The 24,691-nt window shown below is 47.5% G+C and overlaps 2 protein-coding genes across 5 annotated transcripts; both read left to right on the top strand.

The window, feature by feature from the left end:
• Window positions 1-2,695: 2,695 nt before the first annotated feature.
• LOC144941667 (peroxisomal N(1)-acetyl-spermine/spermidine oxidase-like) lies at window positions 2,696-15,205 on the top strand. The gene is made up of 5 exons (XM_078868032.1): window positions 2,696-3,140; window positions 4,994-5,964; window positions 6,924-7,306; window positions 11,546-11,720; window positions 13,983-15,205. The coding sequence occupies exons 1-5, from the start codon at window positions 3,107-3,109 to the stop codon at window positions 14,103-14,105; spliced, it is 1,686 nt and encodes a 561-aa protein (XP_078724158.1). The 5' UTR covers window positions 2,696-3,106; the 3' UTR covers window positions 14,106-15,205.
• Window positions 15,206-17,813: 2,608 nt separating this feature from the next.
• METTL5 (methyltransferase 5, N6-adenosine) lies at window positions 17,814-24,105 on the top strand. Of its 4 annotated transcripts, none has more exons than XM_078867915.1 (7): window positions 17,814-18,181; window positions 20,334-20,451; window positions 21,213-21,327; window positions 21,568-21,752; window positions 22,009-22,064; window positions 22,199-22,300; window positions 22,621-24,105. In XM_078867915.1, the coding sequence occupies exons 2-7, from the start codon at window positions 20,343-20,345 to the stop codon at window positions 22,663-22,665; spliced, it is 612 nt and encodes a 203-aa protein (XP_078724041.1). In that variant the 5' UTR covers window positions 17,814-18,181; window positions 20,334-20,342; the 3' UTR covers window positions 22,666-24,105. The 4 variants fall into 4 exon arrangements, 3 of the variants coding, with proteins under 3 accessions (XP_078724041.1, XP_078724040.1, XP_078724039.1); XM_078867914.1 differs by having other exon boundaries at window positions 17,816-18,181; window positions 20,191-20,451; window positions 21,986-22,068; XM_078867913.1 differs by having other exon boundaries at window positions 17,817-18,181; window positions 21,986-22,068.
• Window positions 24,106-24,691: the final 586 nt, after the last annotated feature.

Below are 24,691 nucleotides of genomic sequence, written 5' to 3' on the forward strand. Positions count from 1 at the left end.
TAATACAAAGACGTGCAGGGTGGTCCCAGTGTTAGGCGGTCTTGTAGCCCTGAGGCCATTCACCTCCTTGGGTATCGGGTGGAAGGGGCCGTTACCCCTTCGTGTTAGGGACCTGTGCCCAGATTGTTAATCAATATCGTGTTGCATCACAAGAAGTTCTCCCTATTTTCAGACGCTGTCTTCTCGACAGACCTGTTTTTCACCTGAGGACGGCTGCTTGCGTTGTGGCCAAAACGTCGTGATAATTATTTGATTATGTTTTATTTTTATTATTTTATTATTTCCCTTCTACGTGACTTTACCGAAAGAACCAAGAAGAAGTTCTCCAATTATTTACCCACTACACATGTAACACGATGTGGATCTACAAATGATCGAAATTCGACCGCATCTCTAATGCACAGCGACCGCGCTGTATAAACATTGCTCGCTGGGTGAGAGAAGAGGTGATATCATTGGGATGAGGCTTCGTGGGAGGTCAGAGTGGTGTAGAGAGGGAGGCGGAAGGTCAAAGGCAGATGTCTTCAGCAGGGAGGACGACGAGGCTGAGTTATTACTTCAGACGGTGAGGTCAGCAGAAGAGCAGGAGCGACTTTTGCACAGTTTGCAACTTGACCGCGGATTTCACAACGAGGCGCACTCGCTGTCGCGTGACGACTCACCGGAGGTGACCCTCTCTCTCCCCCCTCCCCCCACGCCTAGCGCCGCAGGTAAGCGACTGTTGGTGGTCAAACACGGAGCTGTGTGAGCTTTAGTGAGGGGAGGGTGGGGGGCGGGGAGGAGGGGAGTGGACAAGAGAGTCCAAACCGAATGCTCTTGCCAAGAAGATAATGGTCACACAGCAGGCAGCTTCATAATATTGGCTGGAAAACCAATAGGCTGAAGGATAATTTTTTATCATTATTTTTAGATGTAATGCCTCAATAGAACATAATTCATTTGTCACAGTAAAAGGCTTTCGCTTTTAAAAGAATAGAAATATGCAGGTCTGCAGTGAAATTAGCAATGCACCTCCCATGAGCATGGTGTTGGTGACGTACGGTGCGAAAGAAGTTCAACATACATACGAAATGCATGAAGGGTTTCAAATACATTAATTGGATTCGCACTGAACAAGTAATGTAAAAACACCTTTTAACAATCAATAGTAATACAAGTATGGGATATTTGGTTTCTGTATTTTGCCAAACATTAAACAGAAAGATGTGTCTCGTGACATTGTCCAGTTTTTTTAACCCCCCCCCCCACCACCTCGTGTAAATGTTTATGGAATCAAAGGCCGCTCCAGCATGACTTTGATCCCACTTGTCGAGAATAGGAGTCGAACTTTGGCAGCGGTCATCGCCCAAGCAAGATCAGAAGTCTCGACAAGGCCCTGGAGGTTTGGGTGTGTGTAGGATCTGGCAGAAGGGATGGAATCGATGACGAGGTTGTTGGTGGTGCCATGAAATCCCATCGTTCGCGATGGCCTCTTTAATGGGGCCTTTCGGTCGCACGCTCGCCGCTTGTTGTAGATTCACAGTTTGAATACAGCAGCCGCCCTGGTTATTAAACGCGAGTGGTTTAACCACAAACATACTACTCACGGTCTGCTACGCAATGCATGTGAAGGATCCTGTGATGTCATTCACAATAGCATGCCACTGTGTACAGGAGTGATGGTCCAAATGAGATTAAAAAAATACTTGAAACTTGCTATACTTGAAATATACATTGATACCATCGCCCTTACTGGGAAAAACTTGGCTGGTACCAGCAGTGTCAAGATCGGCTTCGGTGGAGGAGGAATTTTCGTGAAGGACGCTACTGGGCAGCTGGAGGCAGTCGCCCTCAAACAACAACAGAGGGCAGAGGAGCGTCGCTCACAACAACGAGCGAAGCGCAGGGCTGATAAAACGCAGCACGTTGGTACAGCGGTGGGAGCACAGACGGTACATCTGGCAGTCATCTTACCCTGGCCCGACCCGTGACCCCCTTACCAACAGCAAGCCCTGGACACTTCACATGGCCTAAGCGTGCATCTCGCCTGGCACAAGAGACGTCGAGGGGGGGGGGGGGTCTGACATTTGTGATGATGTGTGACGAGGGGGGGGGGGTTTGAGAAATGTGACGTCACATCAAAAGGCGCAACTTTAAATAAATATAGACAACACGTTATACTTAATTAAATAGACTTTTTACTAAATGTTTTCTCCTACAACATCAGAGTGCAGCGCTACAATGACAATAGTTTAAAGCGATTTGAAGCATGTTTTATTTTTGGGGGGGGAGGGGGCAGAGCTTTGTGACGTCATATTTGAGGGGGGGGGGGGTCTGACTTTTTGTGACGTCGTGTGACGAAGGGGGGGGGAGGTAAAAAATCGTCCAAAATCGCGTGACGTCAATTATGAACGGCCCCTTAGTGGCGAACGGGAGTTATATGTATGTGTATGCACGTGTGTGCGTGTGCGTACGTGCGTGGACGTGCGTGCGTGCGTGCATTCGTCGTTTATCACTGCTCCGTGAAGAGATTGGTCAGGGCCCGTGTTGGACCATGGTCTCTTGGCCCCAACGTGGTCGCGCGCCGCGCACTTTGCACCGCCCGTCTTTAACGGGCTTCACGGAGTGGAAAACTCGAGCGGCACAAAGGGGTTAAATATAGCGGCGTGCCAGCTCACCAGAGACGCCCGCGTCAGCTTCCTTGTCAGAGCCGGCGTCTCTGTGCGCGCGCGCGCGCCTCGGTGTCTCTCTGTGCGCGTCTGTCCGTGTGGAGTTTTGTGTGTACGTGTGCTGTGTGTGTCTATCTATCCGCCTGTCTCTATTGATCTACTTGTCCGTCTGCCTGTCATCTTGATTTCCTGTCACTCTTGCTATCTGCCCGCATTTCGCTTTGTCAGTCTGCCTGTCTGTCTGCCTGTCTAACTACCTGTCTGTTTACCTACCTGCCTATCTGCCTGTCTAACTACCTACCTGCCTGTCTGCCTGTCTGTCTACCTGCCTGGCTGTCTACCTGCCTGTTTACCTATACCTGCCTGTCTTCCTGCCTGCCTGTCTGTCTGTCTCCTTGTCTGCCCGTCTGCTTCCCTGCCCGTCTTGTGACCGTTCCGTGCGAGGCTCCACGTCGGAAATGAACGCAAATGTTTTCCGAGAGCGTCCCGAAGGTAATCAAATCACACGAGCGAGTGTGCGTGAGTGCCGTTGTGTCCGTGCGTGGGAGCGGGGAGCGGTGGTGCAGCGGTTAGCGCGCCGCGCTACGAACCCGGGCCACCCGAGTTCGATTCCCGCTCACGGCCAACAGCGGTGACGATTATCTGAACCGATCTTGGACCTCCCCTAGGTTGACTCAGCCTCAAATGAGTACCTGGTGCGGTGCGTAAACATCGCCACGAGGGAGACAAATGGGGCCGGGCGTGGTTGTTGGCCACCCACCCCCTCGTGTGCCGTGCACTTGCCCCAACAGTCTGTTCAGGCTATACGGGGGATCTTTGTCTTTGTTTGTGTATGGGAGTGAGTGACTGGGGAGCGGCAGTGCAGCGGTCAAGCGCGTCGCGCTACGAAACCGGCGAGCCAGAGTTCGATTCCCGCTCACGGTCAACACCATTGACGGGTTACTTGAACCGATCCTGGGGCTTCCCCTGGGTCGACTCAGCCTCAAACGAGTAGCCGTTACGATGTGTAAACATCGCAACTCGGGAGACAAAGGCGGCCGGGAGTTGTGCTGACCAACCACCCCCTCCTCGTGTGCTGTGTCGGCCTTCATACTATAAGTGCTGCCCAAAAGAACTCGCCCAAACAGTCTGTTAAAACTCCGAGGGGCAAACTTTGCGTGTTGTGACAACTTTTTGGCACCGCTCTGGATGCAGGTATTGCATCTGCCAGTCATCTCAGCCAGTTACGCCATCATAATTAAACGTGTGTATTTTATATCACGTCATTCGTGCCAAAAACACCCAAACAATATTCAGGTCTGTCCAGTGAATCCCCGCCAGCGACCCTTACACACTACACGTGCGCCTAGCCTGGCACAAGCGTTGTTGGGGACATCACCGTGACTTGTAAATCCTATGCGCGAGTTCGTAAATGAACACGCACTTGATTTGAAGCTTTCGTGACTGCAGGAATCCATACTCTTTGGTTCTTTCGGTGAGGTCACGGAGTTACTTTACCGAAAGAACCAAAGAGTTTGAACACACACGAAATGCCTACTCGAGACCCGCCGTACTCATAGTAATCCCGCTCTCAACTCGCTCCTGCATTGTGCATTTTTTTAACTTACAGTCAACTCGTTTATACATGCTTTGGTATTAACGAGTCGAGTGTGAGGTCCCTTAAAACGAAAGCGATCAGGGAAAAGTGTTGTTGCTAGCGCTCACGCGAGGGCTAAAATGATAACAGATGTGCTGCGTTGTTTTACCAAACACCGTGCATCTCCCGAAGGAGTCATCCTCATGAATTCCTCACCACCACCAACCCCATCGTCGTCAAATCGTCATCAAGGGTAATTCAAACAAAAATTGTCACTGATAATTTATTATTTTCTTGTAGTCATTGTTATTAAACTTTTGGAACAAGGTTTCTGCATTCACGAATTCTGCATTTGCGAGCGTCTTCGCGAACGTAAACCACGCGGATAGAGAGGGTTTACTGTATATAGGCGACATACCTCCGATTTCGAACCTCAGAGTAGCACGGTTTACTACGTGCGGTGCGAAAGAAGTTCAACATACATACTCACGGGACCTCCTTTGCCAGTACCAAAATATGGGAATCGGTTTTCCCCTTTTTTCTGGCAACAGAACATGTGTGGAAAAGAAGGCCGAAAACCCTCCAGAGGGGCTGTCTAGAGCTCCCTGTAGTCCTTGAACCAGAAATGGCCTGAGTAAGAAATCGCACGGTTGCACCTTTAACACCTTTCAGAGTATTGTGAGGGAGCCCTGGCGCAGTGGTGCCAGCTCAGCGTCTCTGACCTCTGGCCCACCCGGCCACTTTACTTTTTTCGTGTTTGACCTTTCAGATGTGGAGGCGACGGGGGGAATTGTTCGCCCGTGGCCACGCAGCGGACCGCGAATCCTCATCATCGGCTGCGGATTAGCGGGACTCGGAGCCGCAGTGACCCTGGCCAAGAGTGGCGTGCGGGGACCCAAGCTGTTGGTGCTGGAGGCGCTCGAGCGAGCCGGAGGTCGCGTCCACACGGCTCGGCCATTCCGTCTGGGGCACGCCGCCGAGCTGGGCGCTGCGTGGATCCACGGGGAGAATGGAAACCCTCTGTACCGGCTCGCCCAGACGCACGGACTGCTGGCCACTGGCAGGGCTAGCGGCCAGGATGGAGGGGATCAACAGAAGGACCGGGATGACCACGAGGAGTACCGCATGTGCGAGCCGAGCTGCTACCTGCCAGACGTGGACCACTTCTTCACGGAACGCGGAGAGCGACTGCCCTCGGGCACAGTGTCTGAGGTCTGCAAGCGTTTCAGCGAGATCATGGGCGACGCTTTCGGAGAGACCGACAGAGTGTACGGGGGCACTGGCGGCACCGAGGCTCCTTCCGCCGCAGCAGGTCACAGGAGCGTGGGAGACTTCCTGGATGAAAAATTCTTCTCGTCGTCATCGTCCGGATCCTGGGACGAGGCGAGCAAAGGCGTGTTCGAGTGGTGCAAGCGCATCGAGTGCACGGACGAAGCGTGCTCCTCCATGTACGACTTCAACCTCTCGGAGCTGGGTCACTACTCGGGGTTTGAGGGCCGCTTCTTCAATTCGCTGGGGCCCCGCGGATTCAGCGCCATCGTGGACACGCTGGTGGATCGCCTGCCCGCGGGCAGCGTGATCTTCAACAAGGCGGTGTCCTCCATCCACTGGGGCCTCCGCACAGAACAGACCGCAGCCGAGGGAGGCGCAGGTGCCCACCCAGTGCGGGTCGTGTGCGAGGATGGATCGGAGTTCCACGCCGATCACGTCATCGTCACAGTGTCGCTGGGATACCTGAAGGTCCTCTAGCTCACCACTCGATAATAACACTGAATTAATACTGTGCTCATAATAATAACGATGTCCGTAATTATATAGGGGGTAGGTGGGTGGATAGAAGCCTTTACACAGATGGAGGGGTAGCCATGTGCTGTACTTCCTCAATTCATAGCTCTCATGGGGGGGAGGGGGGGGCTTTTGGTTAATCGATAAACGCACATCCTGTTTGCTTTAAGGTCTTCCTCCAGATGACTATCGCTTGCCTTGTGATCGAAACGTCGTAGTTTTTGGGTATTTTCTTTGAACCTATCTACGTGACTTTACCGAAAGACCCAAAGAATATTAGGGTCTTATGTTAACATTTTAGAAGACCCAACGGACACATTTTTTGGAAATTCAACTTGTCATGGATTATTGAATGAATCGTTGCCACTCTTCCCTATGATCAATGATATGTGCTCATCTGCCACTCAAAATCAACTCTCGACACGAGCTATGTTGGCTGAAGTTGAAGCATCACGTGCCCTAGCACTTCTATCATCGCAAACATGCTCCCATCCTCATTGCAGATGTACCACCCATGTGTAAGTGTTGCAAAATTCAGTCACCATATTTGACATTTATTCTTTGATAAATATCATTTGCCTTATACTCTCAGGGGAGGAAAAAAACAACTCACAATGGTCTGTTCTTGTAATGTACATTCATGCAAGGGTGCCACGATATTTTTTTTATCATATCACTATGCATGTTTTCTCACGTAAATCTCCATAACAGGTTACACAATCATTAAATAGTATATTTCGTTATTGAAACACCCTCGTAATTAAGAAACACAGTATAAACCCTATTGTGACTAGCAGGTAAGAAGTGGCAAAAGTCCATTTGTTTAGACGTCGACACCAACAGCCACATCTTATACGCGCAGCAGACAGCACTGCCTCCTCAATTGTGACCTGTCCAACGCACCCTCCCCGCAGACCAACGGGGCCTCCATGTTCCATCCGCCGCTGCCACCGAGGAAGCTGAGGGCCATCGAGCGCCTGGGCTTCGGCGCTGTCAGCAAGATCTTCCTGGAGTTCGAGAGCCCCTTCTGGCCGCACGGTTGGGACAGTATGCAGTTCGTGTGGAACGAGGGGCCAGAGGATAGAGCCATGCACGACAGGACGTTGGAGGTCCCAGCAGGTACGGAAGGAGGATCTGCCACAGCTGCAGGCTCGTGGCAAGACAGCTGGTACAAGAAGATCACCGGCTTCAACTCGGTGGCACGGCACCCGAACGTGCTGTGCGGCTGGGTGACCGGCAGGGAGGCACGGCACATGGACACGCTGGAGTCAAGCGTGGTGGGGGACGTGTGTGTGAGGTAACGAGCATGGCTCTATCGCAAGCGCGTTTGTGTGTGTAATGCACATAGCCTGGCACAGGCAGCGCGGAGACGTTACCCATCGCGATATTAATAGGGCTTGATATCTGCCCAAGTTACGAGTGTGTTTCAATCAGTCAACACGCATTGAATCATTTTGCCTCCTATTTTGATGGAGGATGGAGGCTGCTATTTTATTCATGATGTTGCTTCAAGTGACAATTTTATCCACATTGAGGGGGCACGCTTCCGTGTGCACTTCACTCCTGAGATGCGCTTCGCATAGCAGTCGAAAAAATGTTTAACACGTAAGCTTTCGCGACCAATATCATCCATAATCGAGGGTTTTTTGGGTTAGAGCGCGTAAATATATGAATATGTCGTTAAAACCCGCCACCCGACACAGCAAACTAGTGACGGTTGTCACGAAAACAGAACGTGGCCAATTCGTCACTAGTACAGCACTAACGGTGTGTTGGAGAGCCAAGACACAACATTTACAATCTGAGTACGCCGTTTCGCCAATAATTACAACTAGCTTCATCAGGCGACAGCCAGATTTGTGGAGAAGTCTATCTGTTTCGTTCCTTATATAGAGGCGTAGATGTGGTGACCACGCTTCTGCGCTCTTGCACAATGTGGGGGGGGGGGGGGGATTATTGAGGCAACACCCATTATGCATGTGCATTATGCGGGCGCTTTGAACTGGCCCTTCCTGTATGTTGTGTTTATTAAATAGTCCGACCAACGGTAATCCCTATTGAAGTACGCTGCCCTGTGCAGGCATGCATTTAAATAATTTATTATGTGCTGATTCGCTTCCACGCAGCACTAAGACGGTAGCTATCCGAACGGTTAAAGTTATTTTGATTTGATTTGAAGCTTTCGTGACTGCAGGTATCCATACTCTCTTGTTCTTTCGGTAAAGTCACGTAGGTAGGTGAGAAAATGAACTGCTGTCGGCCGTGGCGGATCATTGTTTCAATGCTGTAGGCCAGGGGTCTGCAACCTTTAAGACATAAAGAGCCACTTGGACCCGTTTCCGAAGGAAAAAACAAACTGGGAGCCGCAAAACCATTGCAACTATTAAAACAAATATAACACTGCATATATTGTTTCTTACCTTATTGCTATATACAGGATCGTGCAGTCAGCTGTCAATCTGAATAAAAAAATGACTTTTTCACTTAACAATGTAAAATATATTTTTGCAAATTAATAGCTAAATTACCTGGTTAATGGGATTTTTGCTCCTGAACCTCAGTGCACAGTGTCTGCACATCAGGGCTGTAAGACGTCACCTTCATTTTCACACAGGCTTGCAAGCTGTCATCTGTGAGGCGTGATCGATGTTTGTTTTTAATATAGTTCATGTTGGAGAAGACCTGCTCACATACATATGTGGAGCCGAAGATCGACAGGACTCCAAATGCATACTTTTTCATGTTTATATAAGTGTTGGGGATGGCATTCCATGTTTCGAATACAAGTTTGTCCTGTTTGGGAAGGTTTTCAATATCACTCCATTTATGATTCTGAGCCAGAATGGCCTTCTGACGGGCAACATCCTCAAGAGTAGCGGTCAAGCATTTGAACTTGGACACCCATATATCTTTGTCGGCTATATCAGCCAGTTCCATCTCAAGATCAGGTTGACTTACACCTGCAAATGCAGTCATATTCAATAGGGATGGATCGATCGCCAGGGGAGTGACAGGGAAGGATAATGTCGTTTTTTCCTCTCTGAACTCACAGAATCGTTTCCCAAACGAACTTTGCATTGTGGTGATTGCAGACTTGAAATATTCCAAATTTATCGTATCATGACTTTGTTTGAACTCTCTCAAAGAGGGAAAGTGAGACAGTGTACCTCTCTGTAAATCTTTGACAAACACTGTCAACTTGCGCTCGAATGCCAAAACCTCCTCCAGCATGTGCAGGGCTGTGCCTCCTTTCCCCTGAAGGGTTGTATTTAGCGTGTTTAGATGTGCTGTCATGTCTACCATAAAATGTAATTTTTCCAGCCACTCTGGCTGTTCCAGCTCAGCAAAGGTGAGCTCTTTGCTGCCCAGGAAGGTTTTTACTTCTTCCAAACATGTGACAAAGCAACGGCAACGTTATTGCCTGTCACCGGGCGGGCAGTGTGGAGCTGAGCGGCGACCTGTCAGCAGCGGCAACGCCAGAGCAGGTGTCACAGTGCGCCTCCTCCCCTCGCTAGCATCCGCCCCGGAGCCGCGGTCAAGGTTCAAAAGAGCCGCATGCGGCTCCGGAGCCGCAGGTTGCCGACCCCTGCTGTAGGCACACGTGACATTGTTTTCTCCGAGACCAAGATGCTCTGCAAACCCTCGGGCCACCATCAGAGATTTGTTCATGAAGCCATCCAGATATACAAACACAGACAAAACTTGAATCGAGAAGATGGATTCAGATTGAGCAATCATTGGAAGGATGTGATAAACCGCGCCAAGTTTTCACTGCTCTGATTTTCACTCACCCACGCGGTTGTCGTTGTCCGATTACTAATTCGAGCTCCTTTACTTGCTAATTTCTCCAGCCCCATCCGTCCTTGCACGCTACAAACCCTCCCCCTCTTCCCCCTGTGCCAGCCCCCACCCTTCGCTTCACGCCTTCCCCCCCGTGCCTATATAAAGACACAACAGCAGATCATTTTCTCACCTGACCGAAACGTGGTGTTTTCTTTAATTATGTTTTCTATCTACGTGACTTTACCGAAAGAACCAGAGCGTTTGTTATTTTAATTTCTTTCAATTTCGATACATTCTCTCATTAGTCTTGGCCAGTAGTAGCTAGTTTTGCACAAAACTTCAGCATTATCAAAATCAATTGAGTGTCCAACAAGGACAACAACATTATCAAAATCAATTGAGTGTCCTTGTTGTAACTCAATTGATTTTGATCACATTGAAGTGTTGTGCAAAACTAGCTATTACTGGCCAAGACTAATTAGAGAATCTATCTAAATTGGAAGAAATCAAAATAACTTTAACCGTTCGGAAAGCTACCGTCTTAGTGGAAGCGAATAATCAAACAATACATTATTTAAATGCATGCCTACAAAGGGCAGCGTGCTTCAATAGGGATTACCGTTGGTAGGGCTATTTTAATAAACACAATAGACAGGAAGGACACGTTCAAAGGGCTCGCATAATGCACATGCATAATGGACTTTGCCTCAATAACCCCCCCACACTTTGTGCAAGAGCACAGAAGCGTGGTCACCACATCGACGCCTCTATATAAGGAACGAAACAGTTAGACTTCTCCACAAATCCGACTGTCGCCTGATGAACTCGTTGTAATTACTGGCAAAACGTCGTACTCAGTTTGTAAATGTTGTGGCTTGGCTCTCCAACACACCGGTGTGCTGTACTAGTGACGAATTGGCCACGTTCTGTTTACGTGACAACCCTCACTAGTTGGCTGTGTCGGGTGGTGGCGGGTTTTAACGACATTATATATGTTTACGCGATCTAACCAAACAAAAACCTCTATTATAAATGTGTATAACATGTTTCATAGAATTTATATTTAAAGCTGCAATTCATCAAAATTAAATAACAAAAAAACGGTGACTGACTGAGCAGTGACCATCTACTTTCTTCACTTGAGAACTTGGCTTAAAACAATTATGGGTAATTCTAGATTTGAAGCTTTTGTGACTGCAAGGATTCATATTCTTAGGTTTTTTTCGGTAAAGTCACGTAGGTAAAAAAGAAAAATTAATAAAAGTAAAATAAAATAAAAATCACGACGTTTCGGAGACAACACAAGCTTCCGTCTTCAGGTGGAACCGTCACAGCACGATTGCTGTATCACGTGATTTTTATTTTATTTTTATTTTACTTTTATTAATTTTAAATTTTTACCTACGTGACTTTACCGAAAAACCCTAAGAATAACAATTATGGGTAGCTGAATGCCGGCTACAAACCCAGGGATCTCAGCGATGCTGGATTCGTGCTCTGTCCTGAAAGTGCACATAGCCTGGCACAAGCGCTGTGGTGATGTCGCCGCCACTTAGTAGCGAATGGCGGTTTTTGTTATTGTTGATACCCTGAGCCACCCAGTCATTCATCATGACCGTTATTCAAAAATATACATTGCTAATAAACAAATCCTACTATAACTCATTCCGGACGGAATGAGTTAGTTGCGTAGCTACAAGAGCTATACGTGTAGGTGGGGTTGAGGACTCTGTGCGCACTTGCTTCTTCGCAGGTTGCTGCGGCAATTCACGCGGCTGCCCGTGAGCCGGCTGGTGCAGGTGCTGGTGACCACGTGGAACAAGGATCGCTTCTTCCAGGGCGCCTACACCTACATCCCTCTCGGGGTGAACGCGCGCACGGAGCAGCAAGCCCTGGCCGAGCCTGTACCTGGGCGCAGAGACCCCCAGGCAAGACCCCAAAATACCCCTCCCTCAACAATCCCACTCCACCCACCTCCTAGACAGGCCCCCCATTGTAGTTGTCGCTTCTCACATTGGGGCATCGCAGTGGCGAGATGTTAACTCCCTTGCCTGGTATACAGAATGGTCGTGGGTTCGATCCCAACCCTGACACCTGCTCTATATTTGGAGTGTGCATGACTCTGTCCCCATGGTCGCGTGCATTTTTCTCCGGGTTCTCTGTTTTTTACTTCCTCATATGTTGAGAGTAGTTGGCTGCTAATGTCCACAGGATGAGCCGTTTCATTGACTTATCATTTGTGGTCAAGTCCCTCCCGGAAATGTGCTATATAGCTCTGTGGGCTTTAGCTGATAAAATAAAAAAATAGATGAATAGTTTTAACAACCTGCACATTGCCACCCAGCCTCAAGATAATTGCCCCCGACTGGCAGACCGATGTCCATTTTCAGGCCGCTGCTGTGTCTTACTTGGCTCCGCCACACAGAGACTGCTGCTCCCACAAGGGCCACCCCCCTTAGCTCGACTGCAGGAGTGCACTGGATTGGTAGACATGAGATGTGACGTCAAGCGCCTTGAGTTGCTGAGGCATTCAAGCGCCCTATACACATGCACATATTTATCCGTGGACTGAGGAAAAGTTAGGGTAATTGTCATTAGCAACTGTCACCAGCAACACATTTACTATGCGCAACTACAACTATTGGTACGGCAATGGCAGAGAGTGACGGAGTTCTATGTAGCCAATTTAAAAAGTATGATAATTGTTTTTTTACCCTTCTATCTGGCAACAAAACTGACACCTTTTTTTACAAGGAGTCATGTTTGCATAGATCACAATACCTGCAGCCATAATGCAAACAAAAAACATAACTCTGATAATATATGCACTGTCCTTGAAGTTGCTTGGTCCACACCCGAGACAGCTTTCCTTAGAGCCTAGTCTCGCATGGATTGGACCAGATGACGCCAAAAGGCGCACAACTCAAAGACAATGCACCATCAGAGTATGAGAGCTCGGGGTAAGCATTTACACCATTGGAACCTCATTTGCCAGGGGTTAAAAAAAGTATGTTTGATGAATAGTGTTGGGTAGTACAGAGCACGTAACATCGGAGAGTCACGTGACCTCTGTCTGTAAGCTCATTGGAATTTGCCATCGGAGGAGAAGCCTTCAGATCTTTCCAAATTTCAACAGCTACATTTAAAAAAGAAAACAGTGCTGCAAATATCACAGTGACAACCAGAGGTGGGACAAAGTCATTGTTATGCAAGTCACAAGTAAGTCTCAAGTCTTTGCTCTCGAGTCCCGAGTCAAGTCGAGTCAAAGATGAGGCAAGTCCAAGTCGAGTCTGAAGTCATCAAAATCATGACTCGAGTCTGACTCGAGTCCAAGTCGCATGACTCGAGTCCACACCTCTGAGGTGGGACAAAGTCATTGTTGTGCAAGTCACAAGTAAGTCTCAAGTCTTTGCTCTCGAGTCCCGAGTCAAGTCGAGTCAAAGATGAGGCAAGTCCAAGTCGAGTCTGAAGTCATCAAAATCATGACTCGAGTCTGACTCGAGTCCAAGTCGCATGACTCGAGTCCACACCTCTGAGGTGGGACAAAGTCATTGTTGTGCAAGTCACAAGTAAGTCTCAAGTCTTTGCTCTCGAGTCCCGAGTCAAGTCGAGTCAAAGATGAGGCAAGTCCAAGTCGAGTCTGAAGTCATCAAAATCATGACTCGAGTCTGACTCGAGTCCAAGTCGCATGACTCGAGTCCACACCTCTGGTGACAACCGCCAGTGAATATTTCCTTGAATGTGCACCATGGCCTTGAGGGGTAGGCGATCAGCGCGGCTGCCCAGTGAGCAAAGCTGCAAGGGGCATTGACAAATGTATGAGCACCGATAATGATAGAGCTTCGACGAGGGATTCATTTTTCACTGAAGATTTTCCGGGTCGTTGGTAGACCGGATTAGGCACATGATTAGTATCCTCAGCCAACGCAAGAGGCACAGAGAACGTGGTGTACCAAGAGTAGACATATTTTCTTGGCTGCCAGCCCAGACAGACCCGCTGAAATTAAACCCCGGCTTTTACCAAACTTTACAAATGCGTCATAAATCATGCATATGACAGGTAATACACACTTACACGAGTCACACGGCGGGCAACATGGTTACGCATGACGAGGTAATTAAAATGAACTTGATACTTGAAATGTGAATGAGCACTAAATTACTTTGCCTTGTGTCTGACCTCCCTGCAGGTGCTGTTCGCAGGCGAGGCGACGGACGTGAACTTCTACACGACCACACACGGAGCGCTTATGAGCGGACGGAGGGAGGCTCAGCGTCTCCTGAACCGCTACACTCCGGCTGCCGCGCTCTGAACTCCGTAGGTGGCGGGTGAAGATATTATTTGGGGAAATTAAATATACCTTTTAAATACAACAATCCCTCGCCAAACCGCGAAGGTACGTTCCTGAAATCCGGCGTGGTTGGCAAAAACAGCGGTTGGCTATATGAACGCCTTAAGGGAAATAGGGGATTAGAGCAACCATGGGCGCGTTCACACTCGTCAAAGCCCAAGTTGCCTGTTCCTTCACTAAACACAAATAGAATACTGAGGGTTGAAGTCCGTGGTGACGACGATGGCGCTGATGATCAGCTAATGGTGGTTGCTTGAACGAAGAAGGGCTTTGGGCACCCTCTACGTGCTGGTGGCAGAGGTCGCAAACGGGTTTTGATTCCTTACCCGTACCTGTACCCAGCCGCACCAGGGTCGCAAATGGGTACCCGTACCCGTACCCAGCCGGGTACGGGTACCCGTTCCCTACCCGTACCCGTACCCTACCCAAAATGAGTGACAAACGGTTACTCACCAGTGACTCACGGCCTACCCGTACCCGTACCCGGCCGCACCAGGGTCGCAAACGGGTACCCGTACCTGGCCAGGTACGGGTAGCCGGGTATCGGGTAGGGTACGGGTATCGGGTACCCAGTTGCGACCTCTGGCTGGTGGGAAGAGAGCGGTGGTGGGTGCTGGGAGATGAGACGATGCACGGAGGGAAAAGAGATGTGGGTGATTTGAAATCACAAGTGCCGGTCTCCGTGCTCAACCGCGGATACAAAAAACTCCATACCGCGGTTAGTAAATTGGTATGCCGAAGGAAAACCGTGGATGCATATTTACGGCGGATGAAACGCACGTGGTTGGTGAGGGATTGATGTATATATAACAAAAACATTTCAAGTCATATCTTTTATTTTGAGAAAAGTATTTTTTTAATGAAAGAAATACATTCAATTAAGGAAAACTTTGTCTTAAATCTAATATATCATATTTAATCACGAAATTTGTTATGCTATTTTTGGTTTACGTCTCACATGCTGTTTTTGTTGTTTCAATTTAAATAATGAGATTTCGTTTTTATTATAATTATACCAATACATTTTCGCTAGAAGGACTCAGTCTAAAGATTTATTTTCAGGAGAGTCCTGTATGGTGATATTTGAGCAATTTACAGTTATCTATTGAGTGTTTTGCTTATTGTGAATTAAAATTATGAGAAACCCCTCCACAGAAATTGGTTCACGAACATATTTGCTGTACAGTCACATTTTGGCCATCTCGCAGGCCAGCGGGTTTAGAAGCTCCACAAATATCTTAGTGATTCATCAACCCTTGGTGTCAAAAAGGCTGGATCACAGATCAAATATCTGTTATACAAAGGTCATAAAAATCAATCTACCACGAATAACCAACATCAATGTCACGTGACTAGTGTGAGTATAGCATGCCGGATCTGTGAGAACCATCAAACTGCACCTGCCAAAATGAAATGTGTGAATGTGAATCGTGTTAGGGAGTCCAATGTCATTTAAGTTAATCAAGTGTAGTTTTCGGATGCTATCATGATGTAATGGTGAGCACACTGGAATTTCAATGCAGATATCATCAGTTTGAACTCCCAGCACGATATTTGAGCCCCTGGGTACGTTTCTTAAATCGCCCCCGCCTCTGTCCACCCAGAGTATTGATGGGTACACCACAGTCAATCGGCAGATATAGCATGTGGTGGGGTAAAGTGTGGGTCCTCTCATCTCTGGCCAGCATGGCAGAGTAGACAAAATAGTCTCGTCTCTAGACGGATTTCTAGCGCTCTCTGTCGTGAAGGCCCTGTTGCCAACAGAGGCAAGGAATTTCAGAACCTCGCGCTTTACACCTGATGCAGTTTCCAATTGTGTGATGTGTAAGTCAATTATTGCAAAAGCATTTAACTGTTAAGCTAATAATTAACAATAAAATCTAAAATTAACACATTTGTAGTGAACCTCGATTATCATCAGCGATGATCTATCCACTGATGGATGGTCTCCCGTCTGCTCCCACATTTATGCATTCTCACCAGCTTTTGGGGATTCTGTGAGCACACAGTTGAATTTCTAAAGCATGTACTTGCCTTATTTTGTTTAACTACGGGGAGAACTCAAGAGACCATGATACGTCTAATTTGCAAGTGTGCACATTTTATTTGGCTGTTATTACAGTCCAGGTACTTTATTTGATTATTTTTGTCCTTTGACTCAGATCACTCTTGCAAATGAGATTAACCTGCTCTCTGGTTAAACAAACTTGTCAAATATCTGTTTTTAAATAACAACAATATTTTTGCACTAGTTATCCTTATGGCATTTTACGTGCTGTTTTCTTCTTTATATGTTTGATTTAATCACACCTGTCAAGCCCTTATCAGTGCCTAACTTATTACAGACCAATCCAGACCTTATTGGTCACCCCGTGCCCTTATAAATCTCAATGTTTATCCTACAAAGTCCCATCACAAGGGAAAAACACAGACTATTTTTTTGCCCGTATGGAAACGGCTGCACGCCGTATGGACCTGAAAACCCTATTTTCGCGGACAAGAATACGGGTAAACCGTATGGGTTGATATATATATGGATTTTAGACAATATATTTCATCAACTTATTGAGAATATCCTTAATTATTGGCAACATAAAAAACAGTAACGTAGCTAATGTCCTTGTATATTGAATACGTGTGTTACATATATTGCCAGAAATCAAACATCTGTACTGCACAACTAAATCAGGCACAGCAAAGAGGAGCGTGCAATAGTTCACTGCACGTGGTTTGCCCGCCAGACCAGAGCACACATTCGCACACACGATCCGGCCAGAATGGAACGTGCAGTACATGTATATAAATAAATAGCCGCGCAATTAATAGTATCGATTCCATAGTCACAAGCAGTAGAATATCGACAGCATTGAAATGGAGCATATTTATCATGTAGTGCGTGTTTGATTTGATTATTACATGTTATCGATAATTGAAGATATACTAAATACTATTTTTTACACTGAAACTGTATTAGCTGTACCCGGTGTAACATACACGGATCTAGCACATCTTAAATAAAGATTCACGCATTTTTTACTCATATTTTAGCATCAAATATTTCTCTAAAGATGAATATAAGATATAGAGAGAATATATATAGATAAAAAAAACAAAGATCTCAAGAATCCAAGTCCCGGGCGATGCCGGGTAGTAAAGCTAGCATACAATTTCAGAAAAAAACGTCACTATTAAATAAATACATCATGGATTTGCCTCCATAGTGTGTTGCTGAGGTATAAATGAAATGTGAGAAGATTCAAACCCATGAAAATTCTACTAAAGAGGACTATGCGAATACTGTACAGCAACATTTTCACTCTAAAAAAATATACATCATGGATATTTCCTGCAAAGTGTTTCGTCTTCGGAGCCAAAGCTTTACATAGAAGGGAACTAATAAAATAATATATACAATGATATATTTGTATTATTTTATCACTTCCCTTCTACGTGACTTTACCGAAAGAACCAAGAATACGATTTGAAGCATGTTTTATTTTCAAAATGGAAATATGGTGTTGGGGGGGCGGGGGCAGAGCTTTGTGACGTCATATTTGAGAGGGGGGGGGGATCTGACTTTTTGTGACGCCATGTGACGACAAGGAGGGGGCGGGGTCAAAAATCGTCCAAACTCGCGTGACGTCATTCACGGACGGCCCCTTGCTCCTCGGCCCCATCGACAGCAACGCGACGCGTCCCGAGTTTGACGGCGGTCCCTGGCGCCGTCGTGGACGAGTCCAGAGCGGACAGCCGTCGGTGCTGTTCACCGCGGCCCCTTCGCCGTCAAGATGTCAGCGCTCAGTGTAGTTGATAAACTCCGGCCTTGACGACGCGTTTCTTTCACAAAGTCCTCTCGCTCTCGCGCTGTGCGTCGCCTCGAGTCGACCGGCGACTCGCCAAACATCGAGGCTCTCGCTGGCCCCGAGAATCGCCACCGCTCACGACACACGAGCAGCAGCAGCAGCAGGAGGAGCGGGAGGAGGAGCAACGCGATTTGTCCCGCGCCGCTGCTCGCCCCCCAGCCTCATCCCGAGGAGGTCGGTGTGGGGTGTCTCTGTGTGTGGCCTCAAGGTGCACCTAGCCTGGCACAAGCGTCGTGGTGACGTCACCGCCACTTAGTGGCGAATGGCGATTGTTGTTGTGGTGTGGGGGGGGGGAGGCGACGGTAGGCCGAGAGCAGCAGCGCTGTCGGGGAGAGACTGCAGCCCACGTCTATGTAACTTGTCGTGATGTGCACACACAAACACACAGACACACACAGACACACACAGACACACACAAACACATACAAACACACACACAGACACACACACAAACACACACACAGACACACACAGACACACAAACACACAGACACACACACAAACACACAGACACACACACAAACACACAGACACACACACAAACACACACACAGACACACACAAACACACACACAGACACACACAGACACACACACAGACACACACACAGACACACACACAGACACACACACAGACACACACACAGACACACACAGACACACACACAGACACACACACAGACACACACAAACACACAGACACACACACAAACACACAGACACACACACAGACACACACACAAACACACACAGACACACACACAAACACACAGACACACACACAAACACACAGACACACACACAGACACACACACAAACACACAGACACACACACACACACAGACACACACACACAGACACACACACAGACACACAAACACCCACAAACACACACACAGACACACACAGACACACAAACACACACACACAGACACACACAGACACACACAAACACACTCAAACACACACACAGACACACACAGACACACACAGACACACACAAACACACACAAACACACAAAACACCCACAAACACACACACAGACACACACAGACACACACAGACACACACAAACACACACAAACACACAAAACACACACAAACACACATGTCCTTTAGTTAACCCTGCTGAACGAGGGCCTTGTGGAGGCCACCGCGCCTCGAGGCCACGGAGTTTCGTTGACGTCATCTCTCCCCCCTCCCAGTTCTCTCCCGATTGTGCGATAATTTTGTGAATGGTTGTTGTTATTGGTCGTGTCCGCATCTCTCTCGCCGCAGGAAGACGCCGCGACCCTTCTTGGTGGCGGGGTCGTGGTTTCAGTTGATTGGGTATCACCCCGTGAGCCATGCGGGATCTTGAGAGCGCGGCCCGAGGTGGCTGGGCAGCACGTGGCCTTAAGGCGTTCCCGTGCAGAAGACGGGCAACGTCATGTTAATGTTAATGTGATGTGTGTATATATACATCTTGACTTGAAGCTTTCGTGACTGCGGGAATTCATACTCTTTGGGTCTTTCGGTAAATTCATGTAGATAGAAAAAAAAATATCACGACGTTTCAGGTGAAATATTTGTCTCCTGCCTCAGCAGTTCGCCTGCTGTATTTTTTCACCTGAAGACGATTGCTTGTGTTGCGATCGAAACGTCGTGATTTAAAAAAAATATTTTTCTATCTACGTGACTTTACTCAAAGACCCAAAAAGTGTGATTATACATTTGCGGCCCGCCGTGGTTGCTGTGGTCACCCAACCCCTCGTTGTACCCTACCGACCTTCATAAGCGCTCGCTAACAGCACTTTCCCTCAAAAGTATGTTAATAGTCATACGCGGGGAGGGGGGGGGGCTCTTTGCCACGTGCTACGTTTGGCTTCCTAGGGCCACGCGCCAAAGAACCAACCGTGAGGTGCCGGAGGAGGTCAACTTCGTTGTGTTGGAGAAGGGCCCGCGGAAGCGGATATCGCAGAACTATCTCAAGAGATCCCGCCAAACGACCTGGCTCGCTCAGGAGAGGGCGCCACTTTCTCAACCGCTCAGCCAAACGAGAATGACGTTCTTCGCATGGCATTCAAGTCGATGTGTTTAGTGTTACGTCTGAAGTTTTGACAAATTAACCGAAGAATGCTATTTAATGTGATGTCCGATCATTGATATGTACGTATATTGAACTTCTTTTGCACCATGAGCAGCCAACCGTGCCAATCGGGGCTTCGACCATCACTAACTCGCTACACTCGAGAACCTGGTTCAAACCCAGAATCTCGGCAGTGCCGGCTCAGCACTCGGATCTCTTGAGCCAGTCACCTCGCAACGCCGTTGTCGATTGTTTCAGTGTGGAGCCATGAAGCGCCTGAGGCTCAAGGAGCTGGAAAGCAATCTGCAGCAGGTGGACGACTTCGCACGGCCCAAGGTGCATCTGGAGCAGTACGCCACGCGGCCGCACATCGCAGGTAGCGTCTCTCCCACTGACACCGCGAGGTGGGGGAGGGGGCATAATTGCAATGGATTCTAAGGTAATTTAAGCAAGGGTGGAAAGAAGGAAAACACTGCCTGATATGGTGGAGGTCGACAAGTTCACACCCTTAATGCTCAAGCCCCTGAGGGCTGTAAAGACGTGGCTATAATAGCACCGATTGGTTTCTTCGGGTTGTCTTAAATTAACATTCTTTATCTCACATGCATATACTCATTTCCGTTTAATTCCCTAAATGTAGGCAGTTATTTAAAGTCTTATTCTCGGTGGGATTTTAGCTGTTCTGTTTTATTTAATTAACCCATAACATAGGGATGGGGGACCTCCAGCCCATGATTTGATTTCACCTGACTCGCTGCATCATTAGGCCTACCACTTCAAAATAGCCCACAATCCATATTTGTTACTCGAAGCATTGGGCACTGGAGGTGAATTTTTTTTGAACTGGCAACACTTGGTTTTAAAAATGTAACCCAGGCACTTATGTTACAGCAAGGGCCTCACACCGTGATAGAAGTGACGGAGGTGTGTGTATTGGCCCCGCCAAACGTGTTTGGAAGTACTATTCGGCTCTCTGTAAGTTAAAGGTTCCACACCTCTGCCATAACACCTGGGTCTACCCCATAGCCTCCTGCCAGGGAACCTTTGGGTGATCTCAGAATGCACCAAGTCTGACATAAGCGCCATGGTGACATCCCCTCCACTTGGTGGTAATCGATGGTGGTTGTTGTTTTGCAGCCTGTATGCTTCACACCATCCACACGCGCTACGACGACCTGGAGGGGAAGCTGGTGGGAGACCTGGGCTGTGGCTGTGGGGTCTTGAGCATCGGGGCGGCAATGCTGGGTGCTGGGTTCGTATAATCTACTATTTTCTATCGATATTACTGTATTAATATTAGCACGATTTTTTCCATTCAAAAGAACAAAAAGCATTTAATAGAGTCAACATTTTAAAAAGTAGTCTGAATAAAGGCTAATGACATGGAATGACATAGTTTTCTTGCTTTTATTGAAATCACATTTTGAGTGTCTATATGTGTACAAGTCATCTCAATGAACCCATTACACCTGTATTTGTTTTGTAATTGCAGCCTGTGCGTGGGCTTTGACGTGGACGAGGAGGCGCTGGAGACTTGTCTGCACAACGTGGATGAGTTTGACGTGGGCGTGGTGGACGTCGTGCAGAGCGACGTGTGCGCGCTGCACCAGCCGCGCTGGCGCAAAGCCTTCCACACCGTCGTCATGAACCCACCATTCGGCACCAAGCAAAACAAAGGTGATTCCTGGCACGCCACGCATCTTAGCGATTCGTCCCCTGCCTTCCCTGCGTCACGATTCTGCATTTGATGATTCACAAATAATAGATTTGTGCATGCGCGATTCAATTAATGTACCTTGGCAGGCAAGCATTGAGTTCAATCAATGTTTTGAATCATCGTTACACGTCTACTAGAAATGTCATGGTTTCAGTCCAACGTCGCTCTATTCCCTTTGCCCATGTGTGAGAAGGGATGGACATGGTGTTTCTGCAGGCAGGTTTGGAGCTGGCCAACACGGCCGTCTACTCTCTTCACAAGACAGCTACGAGGCAGGTATGGTCCCGCTACCGGCTATGCATGTGTGCACGCAAGTGTTGAGTATGACCCATGTTCATCGAATGAGATGAGACCGATAAAAGGATCCAATGCCAAGCGGTAATAGCCGTTGTGTCTGTGTTTTAAGCATATACGGAAGAAAGCTGAAGAATGGAAGGTGAACATGGAAGTGATTGCGGAACTCAGATACGATCTTCCAGCCTCATATAAATTTCATAAGAAGAATTCTGTGAGTACTCTCGTGGGTTTGTTTTCGAATTTGTTCGGTAAACTGTTATTGAGTAATGAATATCATAATTAATTGAAGGAACGTTCTGGTGTGTGTGATGCTAGTTTGTTGATCTCAAAAGGCTTGTCTGGAATTATCAGAATGATCTGTGAAAGAAGGACCCTGTCACATTGTGGGAGAAAGTCGGCCATTAAGGGCCATTTCACAGCCGTTAAAACTATGTACAATTTTGTTGCACTGATTGCTCTTGAGAAATTGGTGATCTCAGCAAGCTATTAATCTATTTAAATAACAGCCACTTTATGTTTGTGATTTTCCAGGTTGATATCGAGGTTGACTTCATCAGATTCTCCTTCAAGAGCTGAACTGGACCTCTGTGTGGTCAGGCCCATGCCACAGTGCCCTGCCCTGCCCTGCTAAATGGAACTACCATAGGAGATCCGACAATGCCAAATCTCTCCCTTACCACTCATCTCGAGGCACTTGGGTGACGCTCACTGCAATGTCTCGCTGCTCACAAATTTCGGAGACTCTGACCTTTGGTCATAACCAGAGAGAGCATGGGCCCACGCTGCGATACCGACTCACCCTCATTGCTCACTCAGCCCCCTTGATCGCTGAAGCCTGGCCACCAACCCAGCATTACTACACAAGTTCAACGCAAATACACTGGCAGCAGCATCTTGAGGTGTGGACTTGATTGAACATTTGTGGGCAGCATCCTTACATGCCAGTGTGGATTTTTTTTTTACGTTTTATTTTAAATGGGAAAGGGGTTTTGCTCATCGCTTTACAGCTCTGAGCCAGCTATTGGAAATTCCACATTTCTGTAGGAAGTGTGAGTCTTTCGAAATGGCAGCAACTGTTTATGTCCAACAATGGTATTAATTTTCTTGAAACTGGAGGAAACAGCTGAGTTGACTTCATACCAGGTATTGAAATTTCCATTTTCCAATTGCAAGTCTTTATACTCGCAGATTTTATACATTTGCCAAGAAATAAACCAATACATCTTCCATGATCAGTTGTACGTGTCTGCGTGCTGTGCTACGTGCAGTGCTACAAATGCCTGTATATTTGTGATAATATGATCCAAGTGTTCTTATTAATGAAGTGTTAATCTGGATCAGTTATGCCCACTAGACCCAGCCTTTGCATATGTGGCATCCTGGGAAAACAAATAACTTAATCCTCCTTGGAAGTGACACTGGCAATAACCCAGTCATTGTCACTTGTTATCCGTGATAGGACTTGTATGCAAAAGCGTGATACATTATATACACACAAACAAATTGTTTAAATTGGATAAAACTATAAAGTATTTTGTATTCAGAAATGTTTACACCCAGTGGAGCTTTGCAACCTACACAGCCACGCTGATCACCCACCCCACGGGTCAGTCGTGATGGCAACCTTACATTGATAAGAAGAGTCAGTATTTTTTTAGTGGCTTGAGTGTTATTGCATGTCCATTACATGACTTTAAATCACTTTTTAAAAATAATTCCATGACTGTATAACCAATGCCATCATCTCGGTACCTCTTCGGCCCTGTTATTTTATATTTACCAAGTGATGTTCAACAGCATGTGTCGGTTGATAGTTTAGTCATGAAGGTGACACGAGGACTGACCTTTTTGAAGCCTCTTTTGCACTGTTGTGATGTTTGTTGCGTTTTGGTGGAATAAACACCGTCGTTTTCATTTAAAACCATTTCGCCAGGTACGTTCCTACTCATAGCATTTCATCTGCCAATTACCCAAACCAAAATAGCATCAATAAAGTTTTACTTTGCACCAGGTGCACTCTGCAAGTGTGGTTGTTGTGGTGCTTGATTGTGCGTGTGGGTTGGACATTGTCTCTTCTAATACACCCACCTCCGATTGGCACAGTTGGCTATGTAGGGTGCGAAAGAAGTTCCACATACATGCACGCCTAGAATATTGTGCTCGGTTTGAAAATGAGGCAGTACAGCGAGTAGGTTTTAAACGGGCTATTGGTGCGGGATTGAGGCTTTATTCCTTTAATGTGGATAATTTGAATAAATACAACTTGAAGTTGGAATGAATAGAGCAGAGAGCCCCACATCCATCGGACCTGACTTTTTCATTGCCCAGCACCAGGGCCCCTCCTGTGCAGTTGCACCGCCTACACACTCAGTAGCTACGCCACTGGAATCGACCCACGCCTCGTTCCCGAGTCTCCTCTCGCGGGTGACGTGATACTGCTAATAAGATTACGGGAGAGCTGCTCCTTCTAACCCGGCTCAGCCCCAATCTACAAATCTCAGGGCGACCTTGACTATATCCACCTCGACCACCAGCCCGACCAATCAGTGCCATCACCCCCACGCGCGATGATGATGATGGCACAGGGCGAGGGAGGGACCCA

Source organism: Lampetra fluviatilis, chromosome 2 (genome assembly GCF_964198595.1).
Source record: "Lampetra fluviatilis chromosome 2, kcLamFluv1.1, whole genome shotgun sequence".
NCBI lineage: Eukaryota > Metazoa > Chordata > Hyperoartia > Petromyzontiformes > Petromyzontidae > Lampetra > Lampetra fluviatilis.

Bases quoted from the DNA above. Each gene is read 5' to 3' on its own strand.
- METTL5 (XM_078867914.1), top strand. From the start codon at position 20,343: ATGAAGCGCCTGAGGCTCAAGGAGCTGGAAAGCAATCTGCAGCAGGTG. The intron at 21,328-21,567 runs GTTCGTATAATC...TTGTAATTGCAG, and splicing joins GCGGCAATGCTGGGTGCTGG to CCTGTGCGTGGGCTTTGACG. The intron at 22,069-22,198 runs GTATGGTCCCGC...CTGTGTTTTAAG, and splicing joins ACAAGACAGCTACGAGGCAG to CATATACGGAAGAAAGCTGA.
- LOC144941667 (XM_078868032.1), top strand. From the start codon at position 3,107: ATGAACGCAAATGTTTTCCGAGAGCGTCCCGAAG. The intron at 5,965-6,923 runs GTCCTCTAGCTC...CCCTCCCCGCAG, and splicing joins TGTCGCTGGGATACCTGAAG to ACCAACGGGGCCTCCATGTT. The intron at 11,721-13,982 runs GCAAGACCCCAA...ACCTCCCTGCAG, and splicing joins CTGGGCGCAGAGACCCCCAG to GTGCTGTTCGCAGGCGAGGC.